General features: G+C 42.0%; 1 protein-coding gene across 2 annotated transcripts in view; it reads right to left on the bottom strand.

Annotated features, from left to right (window-relative positions):
- Rspo3 (R-spondin 3) overlaps nt 1–4,633 on the bottom strand; it is an 81,371-nt gene extending 76,738 nt beyond the window's left edge. The window contains exon 1 of one of the 2 annotated variants that reach the window (XM_047557039.1): nt 3,732–4,633. In XM_047557039.1, coding sequence (XP_047412995.1) covers nt 3,732–3,828 — 97 coding nt within the window. In that variant the 5' untranslated portion in view covers nt 3,829–4,633. The remainder of the gene's footprint in view (nt 1–3,731) is intronic. The other variant, XM_047557040.1, reaches the window with a different exon arrangement.
- Nucleotides 4,634–17,764: the final 13,131 nt, after the last annotated feature.

The raw sequence follows: 17,764 nt of genomic DNA on the forward strand, positions 1-17,764 counted from the left end.
TACTAACTGGTACTAATGCTTCTAACAATAGCCTTCTGGTACAGTAATATCCCACAATGTCTTCTGGATAATCAAATTATCATATTACATTTAGCAAAGTTCACTATCACTTTAGATATTTAATTCTTTGACAATGGTCACCATTGTATAATATATATAAATATCAATTTAAAAGCTTCCAGTCAAGCAGACCAGCTTATTCTCAAACATATTGGGAAATGGTAATCTGGAGATGATCAAATATATTACTTATTCCTGATATCTTCTCCACGACATGGATCAGCATATAGTATAAATGTATGAATAACTGGGGCTCATGACAGAAAGCAGTTTTTCTTACTGACTATAAGGCTTTGTGGAGGTTGCTTAGCTCCTGTTTCTCAGGCACTTTCTCTGTAAAATAGGAAGACCAATATCTGCCTCTACACTTCAAGTGACTAATCTGGGACTCAACTATATCATACAAATGAAAATGTGGCATAACAGTAAGGGATTACAATTATTAATATTGTGGAAAAGATAATTTACTATTTATTTATTTATTTATTTTTAAGCACACAACCTGGAATTTCAAGGTTGGAACTACCAAGCTGCAAAGGCTGAACTTGAAATGAGTCATAAGTTGAGTTCAGGGTTCTTGATTGAGCATCCTGTACTTTAAGCTAAGGCATACCTCTAAAAACACTGCTAGAAGGGGATTTTTGAATAGGAATAGAATTTAATTTTTATCTTGAATAAATTCAATTTTGTTATCTCTAGGAACTGTATATCAATCAAAATAGAAAAAATGCTAGTGTGTATTTATTCACCATAATTAAATAGATATTTTCAAAGTACAAGATTCCTGTTTTAAAGCCTGTTTATTTTGCAAGAGGAAACACTGTTTGAAACAACTAGGATCACTAGTGTGTAACAAAGTAGAGTTAACTGAGTAAGGGTTATTTAAGTGAAACAGAAGAATGTTGACATGAGGAAAACCCAAGGGTCTTTAGATCGGGCAGCGTTTAACTCTGTACATGAATATCTTTGCTTACAAGAACTCTGCTACCCCAACACTGAAGAAACCATTAAAAAAAACAACAACAACAACAACAAAAAACACTTTGGAAAACAATTTTTACACCTTTTTTCCATCTCTTTTTAGAAACGGTTTTAAGCCATTGCTAGGAAGTTTAGGAAACTGAAACTATCTGCAAGCCAGAAAAGGATACTCTTAAATATCCATTTTAGTATTTTAGTCCTGTTGAAGAAAAATAGGGACGTTGGCATCTTTAGAAAATAGGTTTGACAACACCTTTTTTTTTCATTTTAAAAACCTGGATCTTATTCATATTTTCATTCCTCCCCCCTTCCCCAGATGTTTCCAAGGAATTGGTCCACATGAGTGTGTGAATATGCAATTTGACGTTTGAGTTTCTGGGCATTCAACAAGGATCTTTCTATTCTCCACTACTTCCCCATCCTCCAGTTACGCTGCACCTGCCAAAACTCTTGTCTGTCTTCTCAGAGGACACAAGGGGTCGCCCCTCTCCCAGGATTGCACCAGCAAACCAAGCCGCAAACTCAGAACTAAGTGCGAAGGCGCAAGGAGCACCGCCTGCAGACCCACTCCCAAAGAATCACTGAGATTTCAATCCAGACCCACGCATTCCCTTTTTCATTCCGACAACACAGCCAGAGGGAGCTTTGACTCGGCCTTGAGAAGATTAAGGCGGTCGAAAACCAGTTCTCCTTTCGCCTACGCGATTCTTCCCCTAGTCCAAGCCTAGAGGTGCACTCTCCCGCTGAGCCTCGATATTCCTACCCCACAGTGGTACTTGCTAGGGAAGATAGGGACAAATGGACAACAAACTTTCCATTCAGGTTTCTTCCTTCAGAAACAAGGGTTACAAAACCGCAAACGGAGACGTCAAAGACATTGACAGGACCCTGCCCCACCCCGGCAAGTGTGTAGCTTCCGACTTTGGGGGGCGGGGGTGCCCTGGTGAGTGAAGGAGGCTGTGAGCACCCAGTGAGTACTGCTTGGAAGAGCGGATGAAAAGCAAAAGTCTGAACTTCAGCCCAGTCTCGTTTTCCCCACTAACCCTACAACTCAATTCCCCCGGACTGATCCAGTGAGGGGACCATTGGAGGACCGAAAGGAGGGAGGGAACCGCTGAGTCCCGAGCCGCTCCTTCTGTGAGGCGGCTGCACAGCCTGAGCAAAAAGAGTGGGGGGGAGGGTTACGAAGAATACAAACCATTCAGAGGCCAAGAATAATAAATTGGATGCCCTGATATGTTTAGTTTAGACCCTCCTGCACCCTGCTTCGCGATTCTTGAGGCAAAGAAGCCGGGCCGCAGCCCCTGGCGCTAGGGCCCAGCCAGGTTTTTTAAAGGCAATTTTCAGGTGAATCAAACCTTGTCTGGCCGAGGCTAGTGGTACAAAGGGAGCTTTCAGGGGACCCTCATGCCCATGGGCAGGGCAGAGACAAACAGCGACCGAGAAGCGATTACTAAATTTCCATCTCACACAAGCGAGTGTGTGTCCTCCGCGCTGCCCCTGCGTCTGCCCCAAGGAGCTTCACCCTCCGGACGCTGGGGAGGGATCCGCCCCAGGGACCAGGCAGGGCACTGATCTTGGGCTGCGCAGTCGCGGACGTCCAAGCTGCCAAGGCAATAGCATCACGCTCTGAGCCACGCGAACTCTAGGACAAATTTCTTCCTCCCCTTTCCACCAGCGACCTCAACGATGGAGCCAAAGTTGCCCTTGCCATTACGACCTGCGAAGGGACTCCCCACGCGGGCACAGACAGCAGAGCAGCGTGCGCGCTGGGCTACCTCCGCGGAGTAAGATGCAAAGTTTACTCTCGCATCATATCTCTGGAAGTTGACATCTCTCAGACGCATCGACATAAGTTGAGACTGCCCTAGAGGGATGCCCTTTTACTCCCATTTGGGGCACTGTTTTATGAAGCCGTCACAAACCAGTTCCTAAGTAACAGGAGAAGGGGCGGCGAAGAAGCGAGCGCTAGTCTTTGGGGGGAATCCCATCCTCAGCATGTTTCTGTCTCAGGGGACCCACATGAAAGCGTCTGAGATGGCTAACGCGCTCACGTGTAACAAGAGAGTAACTGGAAACCCCGCATCAGTGGGGTCGCTCTGTGTTCAGACCCCCAGGCGTGGGACGTCGGGCATTTCTGCAAACAAACACACGAACTCCCTACGCCTGCTCCATTCGAGCGAGTCGCGGGAAGCTTGCAGCTCAGTCGCTCTCTATCTAGTTCCTGCCCTTCCCGGGGGGCGCTTCACTACCCGAGCGTAGCCAGGGGGCCCAGCCAAGGTCTTCCCACTCTAGGCGACCACGCAAGGTGAGGCGGCACCCCGGCCGCGCCTTTCTGGCGTTTATTCAGCTGCCAAGGGTATCCCGCAGGCCGGGCTCCCAAATGCTTGGGGCTCGAGGCCTCAAATCTTTAGAGCGAGTCTAAGGAGGACGAAACTTTCCCAGAACCTTAAGTTACTAGGGGGCGGGAGCCACACTAGGGTCCGTCTGCCCGACTCCAGCACCTTCCAGGATGCTAAGAGAGGGGCTTCGTCAATATCCCCAGAGCCCAAACTATGATCTCCTTTGGAAGGCATTGGGTATATGGTGGGAAGATTGTTACCTCTGAGAGCAGAACTCAGGACAGGCAAAGCGACCCGACAGGTGAACGCGGCGGAAGGGAGCAAATGCGTAAAAACCCCTGCACTTACTTCTTCGCTGGCGCCTTCCCCGGGAGGCGTTTTGGCTGCCGATGTATTCCATAAAGTTCAAAATGATAAAAAACCAAGAAATCAGTCGCAAGTGCATAGTAACCCAGTAATGTTTCCCTTCTTTTTCTCCTTTTCCTTTTGATTGTTAATTATATCTAATGTTTTAAAAGTACATGTAGGTGTTAGGCGTATCTATATGGAGAGCGAGCGAGCGAGAACCCAAGCAGCGGGACTTCTCCACTCAGTTCCAAAAGGCGTGCTGTGATGGCAAGCGAAGCGGGGCGGGTGGACGGGGAAACCAACTATTGTACTTTCAAATTGTCCGAACACCGAACACTGACGGCTTTGCTGGGGTGGCTGTCATCGCCGCAAGCGAAGGTTTCAGGAGCCGCCCGGGCGGCCGCAGGTAGCATGGTGCGCGGCGGCTGCGACCGCGGGCGGGATCCGGGCGAGCAGCGGCGGCGGAGGCGGCCCCTGGGGCTCAGAGGCTGCGGCGGCTGCGGCAGCGGCTGGGGCCCCGGGAGCGCAGGGGAGCGGACGCCGTCGGCACCGAGGCCATGGCCAAGGGGCTGCGGAGAGACCCCGAGCTGCTTCTGGCGTTGGCGAGCAGGAGCCGCTCCAGTGTTGGGCTGGGCTCCGGGGAGCACCCCATAGGGGAGGAGGGGGAGGGAGGGGGGAGGAAGGGGGAGAGGAGGGGGGATGGCTGCGGGGGGCGGGGGGAGCTCGGGGGCGGGGAAGGAAACTGCTGGAGCAACAACCCTGAGCGACCTCAATAACTTTCAATTTCAAGAGGGAAAGAGGGAGCTGGAAAAGTACAGGCGTTGCGATTTGGCAGAGGGAAGGGAAGAGGCGCCTAAGGGGTCCTGGGTCTGCGGCGGAGCATCTCTGGACACTGCAAAGACGGCTGGAGAACACGAGCTGGGTGGGGTGGGGGAGGGACTTGGGGGAGGCCCTGCGTGCGGACAGGAGCCCTTCAGAAGGGCAGCTCCAGCAGGGAGAGGTGGGCGCCCTGGGACTGGGGGTGTTGATGCGGAGGGTCCAGCGGGTGGGAGTCCCCCCACGTTCCCGCCCCCGGTCCAGCAGGTCTCGGGGCCTCAGGCTGGGCCAACCCTGCTCTCGGTGGCCATGCTCGCCTGCGCCACTGAGCCCCCACCTCACCCTCGACTGCTCCCCTGCGGCCCGCCCCTCGCCCCTTTGCTAGATAACTGGAGGGTTTCTGGCTGCGGAGTCCTTCCCCGTTCTCCTTAGCCTCTCCTCTGTTGCTTTCCTTCCTTCCTTTCTTTCAATAAAAGTTGCTGCGGTTGGACGCCGGTCGAGTGGTCCGGAGGGAACTCAAAGGGCTCTGCGGGTCTGCTTGGCTGCGGTTTACCTGCTAGGAAGGGGGAGGACCCAGAGGTGTGTGCTCTCAGGACCGTCCGGTTGGAAATGCTATTGTGCTGCGGCTTTCTTCCAAACCGAGCCTTTACTGTGGCTCTGGAAGATTCCTCCTCCCCTCAGGCAATTCCCTCAGTAGTCAGCTCGCCCGCGTTAGGCTCTTGCGCGCGCTCTGTCTCTCTCCCTCTCCTTCTCCCTCTCTCCCTCCCTTCCTCCGTCTCTCAATGTTCTTGTGAGGATCTGTTGTGCATTTTGGTTTCTCATCTGGGGTACTGGGAATAATATGTGGAAAGATTTCTCCTGTCTTGAGGGAGGAGGAGAAGTTCCATGACTTTGTGTTCCCAGCGCAAGCGGGGGCTCTTGGCAGTGGAGAACGAGGTTGCCTGGCCCCCAGAAGGGTGGGAGAACCAAGGGCTGGCGCTTCTGGGCGCTGTGTACCCTGGCTGTTAGTGTTGAGCTTCCCACCTCTTTTCTCCAGTAGCACAAGCCCACGAGCTTTTAGTAGTTACTGAAGAAGTATTTAGTTGAAGATCGCAAGCTCCCAAAGCGTTTTTAATATAAAACTGTCCTATGTATATTTAATGGAATATCTGAAGGTCTTTAGCGCTGCAGCTTTAGACAGGACCAAACTTCTGGGAAGCCACTTTGAAAAAAAAATCCGCCCCATTCATAGATACCTTGCAGATTCTTATGCTCAAATAATTTAGGTTTTGAAAATCACCACAATCTTCCTGGAAAACAAGATTTGCAGGATTGCCTTCAATTTACAGAAGAGAAACAAAGGTTATTAACTATATCTATCCATTTTGTAAACTTGCAATGCTCCGGGGTTCTTCTATGCCTCTGGAATGCTTTAGTAGTTATTTGTTAAGCACCCCAAAAGGAGGATTGAGGAGATGCAAAAGGAAGGGAACTGGAAATAATGCATTCTTTTCAAGGTTCTGAAAATTAGAAGCTTAGACTGGCCTTTTGATGCTAATTCCTTACTTGAATGGCATTTATTATTTTGCAGACTTGTATTGGAATTCTGAAAGTAGGAGTTATTTTCTTTAGGGTTGATATTATGAGGGCAGTAACCCCATTGGTATGATTTTTGCCTTATTTTGAAAAACTTCCATGTGCAACATTCCTCTTTCTGTGGTGGAACTGTCTTCTGGACAGCCTGTGAGTGCACAGTGAGCGTGAATACACGCACATAGCCACCCCCATCTGTTGCATAATGTCTAGTTGTAAATGACTGAGTTTATCACTTTGAACCAGAAGAGTTACAGATAACCAGACAATTCCAATAATGATTATCTAGAAAAGAAGCCACTCTATTTTTCTGTGCCTGTCCCCATCAGCTTTGCTTTCCTTCTTGCTTAATACCTCAGATCTTGAATATCTGCACCATAAAATGTGGGGGGATTTAAAGGCTATGGGAGGCTCCCTTTGAAAAAGACTCCAGAGACTGTCTTTCTAATCCTGGATACTTGAGCCGGATGGGATGAGATTGCAAAAGGGATGTAAAAAAGCAATTTAGTGAAAAACTTCAGGGAAATAAACATGAAGAAAGACACTTCTCACTGTGTGTTGTGCAGACATATGTTCATTTGGATGAGAACAGGAATGGCAGAGCAAATAAATAAACAAACCCAGAGAGAAGCTCCAGTTCTTGAGCCATCCCAGAAAAGAAGTGCTAGATGCAGTGGGCAGGAAAAACTTGTCAAGGAATAAGCACTGTTCAGAGGAAACATAAGGAAAACATTAAACAAATGGAGAGTATTTTTTCTTTCTTGATGCTATGCCTTAGAATAACTTTTTTCCTGATCCATGTTACCTTACTATTAAAAGTGTGTTTACTTGCCTGGCTGTCTTGCATTCTCTTAATTGTCCTAGGATCTTATATAAGGCATGCCATGGCTTATTTTGTGCAACATAGTACCTATTTTTTTGTTCAATAAACAACACTCACAAAAACCAGTGGCTGGCAGTGGATTTCAGAGTTAAAACCTAAAGCAAATTGAAAACCATAGGCTAAGCATGGAAGTAGACAATTGCTTCTTAATTTTCTCCAAAAGAATAAGTTCCAGAAAATTTGAATGTCCAGGAATCTAAGAGACTCAGGCCAGGAGAATTGTATAGTTTTGAATAAAAATAGAGAATTAAACATATGCAGTCTAGTTAATACAATTTTTCATATCTCTTTTACCACCTCCCCCAACCAGGCAGTGACAACAGTAACAAGTTATTTTTATCCATTGCTGCAGTGGCACTTTAAGGAAAGAAAAATGATTCTCATATTGTTGAATCCATACAGCAAATATGTAGAAGGGGGTGAGCTCCAGAAACAGAAAGCAAGCCCAATAGTTTGGAATGGGATATAACTAATAGTGATGAGAGATGTTTGGCAAAGCTGGGGCTGACATCAGTCATTATACCACAGAGCTAATATGCACATTCTGAAAATGCTCAACTCTCCCGTTGCTCAGATCTGGAGGCATTTGAGTGTATAAGTCAAATAGGGTGCTGGCTGGGTTTGTGTTACTTCTGCAGCTAGAAGTCATCTCTGAAACCCAGAGCAGACAGCAGTCTTTCAAAGCTATTGAAATTAGTAGACAAAGGACAACTACTACTTTTAGAGAAAGAAAGGAGATACAATGATTATAGCCATTTAAAAGTGATTCAATATTTATATAGCATTAAGAAAATGAGAAGATCAAGACCCAAGATAGATTATTCTCTCTCAAGAATGTTCTTCCTCCCATTTATGAAGTTATGGAGCATTTATAAAATCACATGCCTGTTTTAAAACTTCTTTCTTTCATAAACCATTTAATTGCTGGAATCATTTAAAAAGTGAATATTCAATAGTATTTACTATAAAAATTTTAATCTCATAAAGTTTTACATAATCAAAGAGCTTTACTATAAAGAGGATATTTGTTGTAGTAAGAGGGTACTAGATGAGGAATCTGGTGATCATGGTGAGTCCTCATTCTATGTTTGTATTGTGTACCAGGTTTCTCCATCTGAAAAATGAACAAATTCAACTAAGTGATTTCCAAAGCCCATTAGCTCCAAAAATAATGGCAATATCTGCAAAAAACAAAGACAGACTTGTAATTGCAAATGTCAAAGCTATTTCTAGTTGTGTGACATCACAGCTTTCACTTACGGAGTTGTGTTTAATTGAATAGGTCCAGATTTAGAAACCTGCTTTTAAATGCGTTGATTTTCTGGAAATGCCTAACCCATTACAAGAATCCTAGATGACTCTGGCCCAGTAAAGATAAATCCAGGACTAGTTTAATCCATCTAGATGTCTGTAGACTTTGGGATAACAAGGAAGAACAAATGTTAAGCCCTGGATTCTGGGCAGACTCCTAGAGAAAGTAGGGTAAAGGACTTCTATGTCTCGTGGAAATACCACTCATTTCAGTTTGTTTTCAGGAATCACAGGTGAGGGAGAAACATGAACTTTATTGAGTAAGGACTTTTCTTTTCATGTCATGGTATTCCTTATTTTTTCAGAATAAAAAGTCATATTATTCATATCATTTTTATAAGGATTTATATCCAGTCTCTTTTGTCCCAGGAAACCCTTCAGAGGTCAGCAGTAAATCTTCAGATTGAGGAATTACCATCAAAGAAATGAAGTATTTTATGATGTAGAATGTTCAATGAGAGATAATATTAATGAGCCATTTTTGCATTTGCATTTGCATGTGTTACCTCAAAATAGCCTCAAAACACTTTGTGTCTTCAATATGGGATAACTGAAGCCAGAAAGGTAAAGTCACTTGCTTAAGCTTATGTAGAAAATACTATGGATAGTTTATATTCCCCCAAGATGTATTTCTTCTGCCTCCCTTGTCCTTCAAGATGTTGATTTCAATGAACTAAGTCACCAGAGCTCCCTTCCTCTGGTTTCCTGTTAAGTTCAGCCAGAGGAGGTACATGCAGAAAATCAAAGTGTGGGAGAAAAGAATGATGCTGCTCCCTTCCTGCTTTGGCATCATTCTGGAAGTGTCTGTATCCCTGGGATACTATGGCTGTGTGAAGCAATTCCCTTTCCATGCTCCATCTCTGAAATAGATTTCAATACCATCATTTATCTTCTCTGAATCTTTGGACCTATCAGTGAAAATGGCTTCACACTATAACTAGTCTCTAGATTCCTCAACACCTCCTATTTGATTTCGTTTACCCTACCTGCTTCAGTAGAAATAGTCATTTTATAGAAGTATCTTCCAAAAATTCTTGCTGCATCTCTAAGTGACACAGAAGCATCAGAGTTGCAACTTGGAATGAGGTTGTCTGAGTTAAAGCTAGTGATTTTACTACCATGTCATCCTGCCTTTTCAGGAGAATGCATGCTGATTAATAGTGAATTGGGCTGATTATAAGTGAGTTGGTTGATTAAAAGTGAGTTGGGGGTCAGGGTGAGCAGGTGAGAAAGTTTATAAAGTGGAAACAGACACAACGTCAGAGCAAGGTCATTGGCCAAACCAGAGTGAAGAACTGGAATGAGAATGACAAGAAACGAAGCAAAGTTCATGTTCAAAATTATAGCCAGAAACAAGGAGACAAACAGGAAAAGAAAGAGCAAGGTAGTCAGGAAACAGCAGTAGCAAAAGTGAAAGCGGACATTGATTTTAAAGCATGTTTTGATTAGGTCACTATTTTTTTTCCTGCTATGTCTAAAACGATTCTTGCGTAATCCACAAGCTAGTAAGGGTACCTTATTGGAAAGGGAACAAAGTAGTATCTAAGGTCAATCGGTCATCCATTTACCACATGAATACTTGTTGGCGGTGTCTTCTATGGGTGACTCCAGTTCAGACACAAAAGCAGTGATTTATGTAGTGTATAAGGCAAGAATATTGAGGGGATGACTTTATGGATTGAATTGGGGCTTTGATTAAAAGCAGTGCCTTTGCCTGGCATGGTGGCACATGCTAGTAATCCCAGTGGCTCAGGAGGCTGAGGCAGGAGGATTGTAAGTTCAAAGTCAGACTTAGCAATTTATCAAAGCCCTAAGCAACTCCATAAAACCCTGTGTATCTAAATAAAATATTGGTTGGGGATGTGAATCAGTGGTTAAGAGCCCCTGGGACCTATCCCTGGTACCAAAAAAGAAAACAAAACAAAACAAAAAAACAATGCCTTTGCTTATGATGAAGATAAAATGACATATAAAAACACGTAAGGACATGCTCAACAACAAGTTTTAAGAACTCTCTCTCCAAGAACCATACTTAAAACCAAAACAACAAAACCTCTCCACATAAACCATTACAACTTCCATGTGATAAGGGCTATGCTGATGATAAAGGAAGAGGAAAGAGGGACAATATAGGAGGGGTGGGGAGGAAAGGGGAACTTTGTGTCTAAGAGGCACAGTGTTGAAGCACTGATGGTGAATATTCATGTGGATAAGGAAGGATTCAGATTCCTTCTTTTGCTTGAGGCTGGCCCAGGTTCAGAGGAGGAGGGGGGACCTCTTTTGTGGTGTTTGGTGGAGGTGACTGGTTGCAGCTGGCTGCCTGCTTGCTAGCAGGCAGCCCTACCCCAGGAGGGGTTATCAGCCTCCTCATCCTCCCAACAGTTCATTGTTGCTGTGTTGACCATGTGGGAGTGTTGTTAATGGCTGACACCCGTGTGGAGGTCTATGTAGGTTAATGATTGGACCACTTTACTGTAGCTACACTGTGGGCAGATTCCTCTCCTATGAGAAAAAGGTTATTTTCTTTCTCCTATTTCTTTGAAAGTGTTTGAAGAGATTTGGAGTAACCAACAAAGAAATGAGGATTGGTCTTTCTAGGGGTCTGGTTGCTTCCACTCACCTGCCAAACCTCTCTTCATACTTTCTTGTGTTCCTTTGGGACATGTTCTCCCTAGAGGGGTTTTGTGCATCCAAGCTTATCAAAAGTCCCCTGCTGAGTCTCATCCATTTGGCATACTGGCCCTTCCCACCCTAGAAGTTTCCTACCCTGAAACTTAACCCTTGCTCACATATTAGTGATAAAGAACTGATTTAACTTCCTCTCCTTCTCATCCACAATACAATCTGTTCTTTCTAGAAACCCTGTTTGATTTCGTATTGGCCTATAGGATATATCTCAGACGTGGGGAATTTCAAGTCATCATGAGAAAGAGAAAAATCTCTGTTTGGCTGGTGGTCCTGATATTTGACTCATGATGTTCTTTATTTATAGGTAAGATTGCTTCAGTGAGAAGTATTTGGCAAGAAAAGAGAGGAAGCAGGACTTTCTTCCCAGGGAACTTGTATCAGTTATGTATTACTGTAAAATAAACAACTCCTATATTGAGTGACTTAAAATGTCAATTAGTCATGGCTTCTCACACTGTGTGGTAGGACTGGGTATCCCACTGGACTCCCCTGGACCCTCTCATATCCCACATTCAGCTGGCAGGTCAGCTGAGATGATAAAGATGTTGTACCTCTCTTCCCAGGGACTTTTTCATCTTCAGAGAATGGGGCTCTCTGTATGGTAGAGCAGGGGAGGGGAAGCTTCAAGTCTGCTTGGAAGTCCTGTAGGGCCACTTTTGTTACATTTTGTTGGTCAAAGCAAGTGATGGGGCTGGTCAAAATTCCATGATTTACTAAATAAACCTCATCTTTTGATAGGAAGGGCTGCAAAGAATTGTTGTCTACTTTTAATCTACCACAGAACTAATGAGCAGATTACTGATCTCTGTAAAAAGTGACTGTTCCAAGGGTGAAACAAGTGTTTTATAGATGTCCTTAGGAAACATTAACAAAAAGTTAAATTTGACACCATATTGCATTCTCTTAAACATAGATAGATGGAGATTGTACACAATATTACACAATAAGTTATTCTAATAATAATTTTAAAATTCCTGACAGATTCACCTGAGCTTTGACATGTCTGATGAGATAGAAATGAAGAAAATTTATTCAGAACATTCACTAAAGATTGAAAATAGTTGAACATAATACTCTTGAACACAGGAGGTGAGGCAAAATACAGAATACCAGTTTTGCTCTTCATTCATTTTCTACTTTAAGATAGTTATTATCAGAATTGATGCTGTTAAAGGTATTTATTAGTATTGATTATATGAAAGGATTTTCTCTTCCATGACCAGCTTCTAAATGCTTCCTCAGTGAATTTTTAATGGCAATAGAGAAATGTATGATTAGATACTAGCACACATGTTACGTTTTAATTTAAGGACTGCTTCAACTAGTGAAAAATATATTAACTTATACCCCAAAGTTTAATATCCACATTGCTTAATATGAAGATAGTAGTTTTTAAAATGTTGAGCAGATGCATTTTTCATTCCCAGAAGATTATGTATAATTACTTTACCCATTATACTAAGGTCATTAATTTTTGGAGGTAAGGGCACCTTAGACTGTAATTTCATTGTTTTGCTTTGAAGTCTCAAAACTTACTTCCTTTATTCCCTAGTAATAGTATTGTTGCCATGGATCCACTGAGATCTATGTCAAATTTCCTTTTTATGTACTAGCAAAGCTTTGGGTCCAAATAGACAGTTTCATTGAAAACTAGTTATCTAGGAATCAGAACTTAAAAGATATCCTTGCATAGGGAAGAAGAAGTGGAGAACCCTTCTGGAAATGGAGGGAGGAGAGTGAGAATGTAGAACAAAGAAGGCAGACTCTAATCTCATGATGGCTGTTTGTTCATGTGGAATTACATGAGGGATGGAATTTACACATTTAGGGTATTGTGTAAAATGTCCACAAGGAACTTATAATCAAATGTCAGAGGATGAGATAAAATCCTCCCTGTGCTGGTGGGAATAAATATCATTTTTTAAAGAGCAAATTTTCATGGAGACCAGAGACATCTTGTTTAGCACTTAAGTGTGAATGAAGAGTAACCAAAGGAGTTTCCCCGTGATGTTGGCCCTGGCATGGCATTGTGTGGCAGCCACAGAGCCGTTCAGCACGTAGTTCTGTCTCTCTTCATGCTGCTTTCTGGACGCGTGTAGAGATTGCATTTCCTGTTCCTTCTTGCCCCCTTTAAAGTTAAGCCAGGTATATGTAAATGGAAATAAATGGGAGAAGAAATGGTACCAGTCATTTCCAGATAAAAGTTTGAAGAATCAGGTTTGAATTCACCATGTTCTCTTTCTAGTGCCTTTGTGATTAAGGAAGTACATGACAGAATGAAGCCTCCATCACATGAGGTTCCCGAGTGACCACAGTGCACACATCCCTCACCCCTAATTCCTTACTGATCTGTGCTGGCTTCATAGTGTGAGTGAGAAACACATCTTTGTAGATAATGAGCCACTAAGATCTCCCCTAAGTCAGATTCTGAATCCCTCAGTCAGAGCAGTTCCCAGCATGAATAAATTAAGACATTTGTTCAGAAAGGGAATAAATAAAACATTAAAAATATTATAACTTCTGTCAAAGTGAGAAGTAATGGATAATTTACTGAATAAATTCAAAAGGACCTTAATGAGAATGGACAAAAATGACTGGAAGATAAAGCAGCTGAGTCCACTGGAATAAGATATATTTGCTCTTGCTGAATTAATAGGCATTTAAAAGTTAAATGGACTCAATTATTTTATATCCATTGTTAAAGAATGAGTTTTCTATGTGAGTCAATTTTTCATTGCTATATTGAAATACCTGAGGCAGTCTACCTTTATAAAAAACAAAAGAGGTTTATTTAACGCAGCTTGGCTCTGGTGAGGGATACATGGCAGCAATGTGCAAGAGGGAGAGATCACATTTCCAGAGTGATTGATGGAGGAGGCTTCCTTTTAAAACAATTCACTTTCACTATAGAGGGAGCTCAGAGTTCCTACCTTAATCTCTTCTGAGGTCAGCTCCCTCAGTGACCTAAGGATCTCCCACTAGGCCCCACCTCTTGAAGGCGCTATGCCATCTAACTAACCCTGCCACACTAGGGGCCGAGCTTCTAGCACACAAGTCCTCCAGAATGAAGCACATCCATACCTCAGAAATTATCTTTAAAACCAAGTCAAGACACGTGTATTTCAAAGAACTTGGAAAGTTCTTGTTGGACCCGTTAATCAAATTTTTCACATTTGGACAATATTAGAGTCTGCTTTCCATTCCTTTAGCATGTACCTTCATTTGGCCTTGTCCTTCACCTTCATCATTTTTTCAAATTAAAACAACTTCAAAAAGTTTAAAACAATCATAAATTTACACATTTTATTTGATTAAACATTCTAATTCTTGTTCTTTTAATAATTCTTCAGTGACTTAGCTATACTTCTTATTTGCAAAGCCTATGGTCAGGTGAGTTCTGAACATACTAGAAAGAAGATCTAACATTTCTGCATTTACTTTGGTAACTGAAACCCATATTTGTTTTTATAACTAAAGAATTCCATATGAATTTTCTGTACAAACTGATCCCAATTTTATTTTTCAGTCATACTTAAGGAAAACATAAACTCCTCAAATAGGGTCATGTGTTTATGTTATTATTCTATTTTTGTTCTGCTAAAAATTCATTCATTTATTTTCAAATTGCTGTAATGTATAAAAGTTGCTTGGATTCTACTTCCACATTGCCAATCATTGAACATGCTGAGTGCCTAGTCTGTGGACAATAAGCACAATGTATTAAATGTAGTGAGAATGATTTTTTCTTATTACTGGAAAAAAAAGTCACTCTCTTAGACTATAGACATCTAAGAACAAGGCCAGTTTGATTAAGACACCGGTTTTTGAAGACTTGAGTGTTAAGCTAGGTTTTGAAGCAAATGAAGTCTAAATCTCATGATGATACAGGAAATGAGCAGTTCAAGTGTTGAAGATATTTCTGTTCCAGGTAAAACTTATGTAGGAATTCTTTCTCCTCTAAGGCCAGTTGAATGGCCAGTGTCAGCATATGTCCCTTCAGAATGTTCAACTTCATGTTTGGCAGCAAGTCCTGAGAGCTCATCTCCTAGGCTCTGAGCAAAGCACTATGACCTGATCTGGTATCCATATACCTAATTGTTCTTCCTTCTGGGTAAGTTGGAAGTTATTCTCAATCTTCTCTTCCATGCTGTGTGTCTTACTCATCACTGGAATCTAAAATATATAAATTGTGTGTGTGTGTGTGTGTGTGTGTGTGTGTGTGTGTGTTGGGAAGGGTGGGTGAATGAGTACTAGATGTAGCTCTGGCTTCATTCCCAAGAATATTCAGCTTAATAGGCCTTGCTGCTTGATGGGTGTCCTCAGAGCAACAGCAGCAACATCACCTGGGAACTTGTTAGCAAAGCAGATTTTCAGGCCTCACCCCAGAACTTCTAAGTCACAATCAATCCCACCATTTTAATGTTTTTCCAAGTGATACGTATACACGTTAAGGTTGGAAAAGCTGCTTCTTGACACAATCATCTGAGAGATCTTTTAAAAATACTAATTAATGGACTCCATTTCAACACATTTAAATCAAAAGCTGTATTGGGATATCAGCACCATTTAAACACTGCCCAGGAGATTCAAGAGTGGCCCTTGGGTTAAGACTCAGTGCTCTGTTCTTTCCCAAATGAACCCAAACTTATTTCCAAGTTTCTTTATGTAAGTATTTAAAGTTGGGGATTGTTGATACTAAAATAGCAAGATATTAGGATCTATCAACATATGTTAGCAATGCCCATCAAACAGAACTACTAAAAAAGTCCTTGTTTAAAAAAAATGTTCTAGGTTTAGGTGCAGGGTCTACTGAAATCAGAAATCAGAATTTCCAAAGGACGGAGCTGTCCTGCATATTTAACAGATAGTTCAATCCATTCATTTCATCTGGTGACCTTGGAGGAACTCATTTTTGTCTGTGTCCTTACATCCTTCATCGGGTGATAAGAGTAGATTTACAAAGCAGGAGACAAACATGGGAAAGAGAGAATGTGGGATGAGATATAGGTCCCAAAATATCCAATAGAATGGGGCAGAGGTGGAGAGGGTCTCCAATCAGCCTACATCACTTTATCATTATCAAGAGCTGTTGCTGTACCTGGGTCAGTGAATGATTCTCAACGACTCTTAATCTCTTTGTTTGGGAAAGGTCTGAAAGGGTACATTTCAGAGAAGATAATCAAGTTTTGTGTGGAAGAGAGAAAACTAATCAGAATAGTTAACGGAGAGTCTTATGATTCAGTGTGAAGGGAATAAATACACATTCTTCAGACCATGGAAAACTGTTTTTTGGAGTCCTTACATTTTATGTGATCCTCAGATCGAGGAACACTAATTTCAAGAATGTTGTGTAATTTTTTTCTTGGTAAATATGACACAAAGAATAACACAATAACACATTTCTAAAATTTACAAGGATTATATTTATTACATCTGTATATGGCCATCTCAACACAGATTACCAGGTTGGTTTGACAGAGTAATTCTTCAAAAGATTATGTTAGTTTTCATTTAAGAATGTCTCCTTTTCAAGATTGTACATTGCCGTATAGAATTTTTTGTAATTTTTTTTTTGTTAGGGGCTACAAATAGAAGGTATTAGAGAATACAGTGCCTGTTTCCAAAGGATTTAAAAATTTGGGGGGTAGCAGTTTGAGGTCAGGACTTGTGTGCACAAAAAAAAAAAAAAAAAAAAAAAAAAATAATGGAGCAAAGCACGGATTGAGTACCAAATGAGAGTTTTGGATATGAAGTACTGAAGGAGTAGAATGCTGTGCTGCCTACAGATACTATGTTCAGGGCACCCCCTTGAAAAGTGACCATGTGACAGGGTGCTATTTTATGTTTCATCACCAATTTGTACTCTAGGACTTTAATGATTACTTAACTTCTCTGTATATTAATTAGTTGAATGAAAATACATTAGAAAAAAAAAAAAAAAGGAAAAAAATACTTCCTGAATTTCCCCTGCTGAACTTAAGGGAACTTCAAGATCACAATGAGTTATCTTATCTAGTGTGAATATCTAGAGGAATTACAAGACCCTAAGATAATTAGCCTTTGTAATGAGCAGCCATACTGGACATTTGGCTGATAACATTGGCCTGCCTTCTCCTTCTAGCAAAGGGTTGTGATTTCCCAACAAAGGCAGGGGAATTGCAAAACAGCAGGACTTTGCTACAGTCAGTAATTAATGAAGTGCTAAATGTGTCAGAGCAGAGGCTCCCAGACTAGTGTGTGACTCAAAGGGATAAGAAGCACCCAGCATTTTAAACAAGTGTCACTTAAATAAACAGTAAGTCAAGTGAGTCCAGTCCGTGGAATGGGAAACTGTCTATTGATATCAAGAGTTATTACATGACGGTGTAATACAATATTATAAGAATTAGTCATTCTATTTTGCAATTTGTGAAAAACTAGAGATTTTCCCTCAGTTCTACAGAAGGTGGGCAATCATCTGCCTCAAAGTATTCAAGGAAGTCAAAATGAACTCCTAATGTACCATAGCGTTCAGATAAATAACCAATCCGCTACAGTTTCCCACCAGCGTGACTTTTCTTTCCCCCTTTAATGAATATGAATCAATCAAGTTAATTATTAATATTAGCAGACAGGCCAAATTATTTTACTAATCAACTAATAACTGGGGACTCAAGGCCTAACAAGAATTTTCTTTCCTGGGAGGAACGTTACTGAGAAAAAAATGACATAAGGGGACATTTTGCCAAAAATGAAATGTGTTTTTCTATAGATTAAAAGAATT

Source organism: Sciurus carolinensis, chromosome 7 (genome assembly GCF_902686445.1).
Source record: "Sciurus carolinensis chromosome 7, mSciCar1.2, whole genome shotgun sequence".
Taxonomy (NCBI): domain Eukaryota; kingdom Metazoa; phylum Chordata; class Mammalia; order Rodentia; family Sciuridae; genus Sciurus; species Sciurus carolinensis.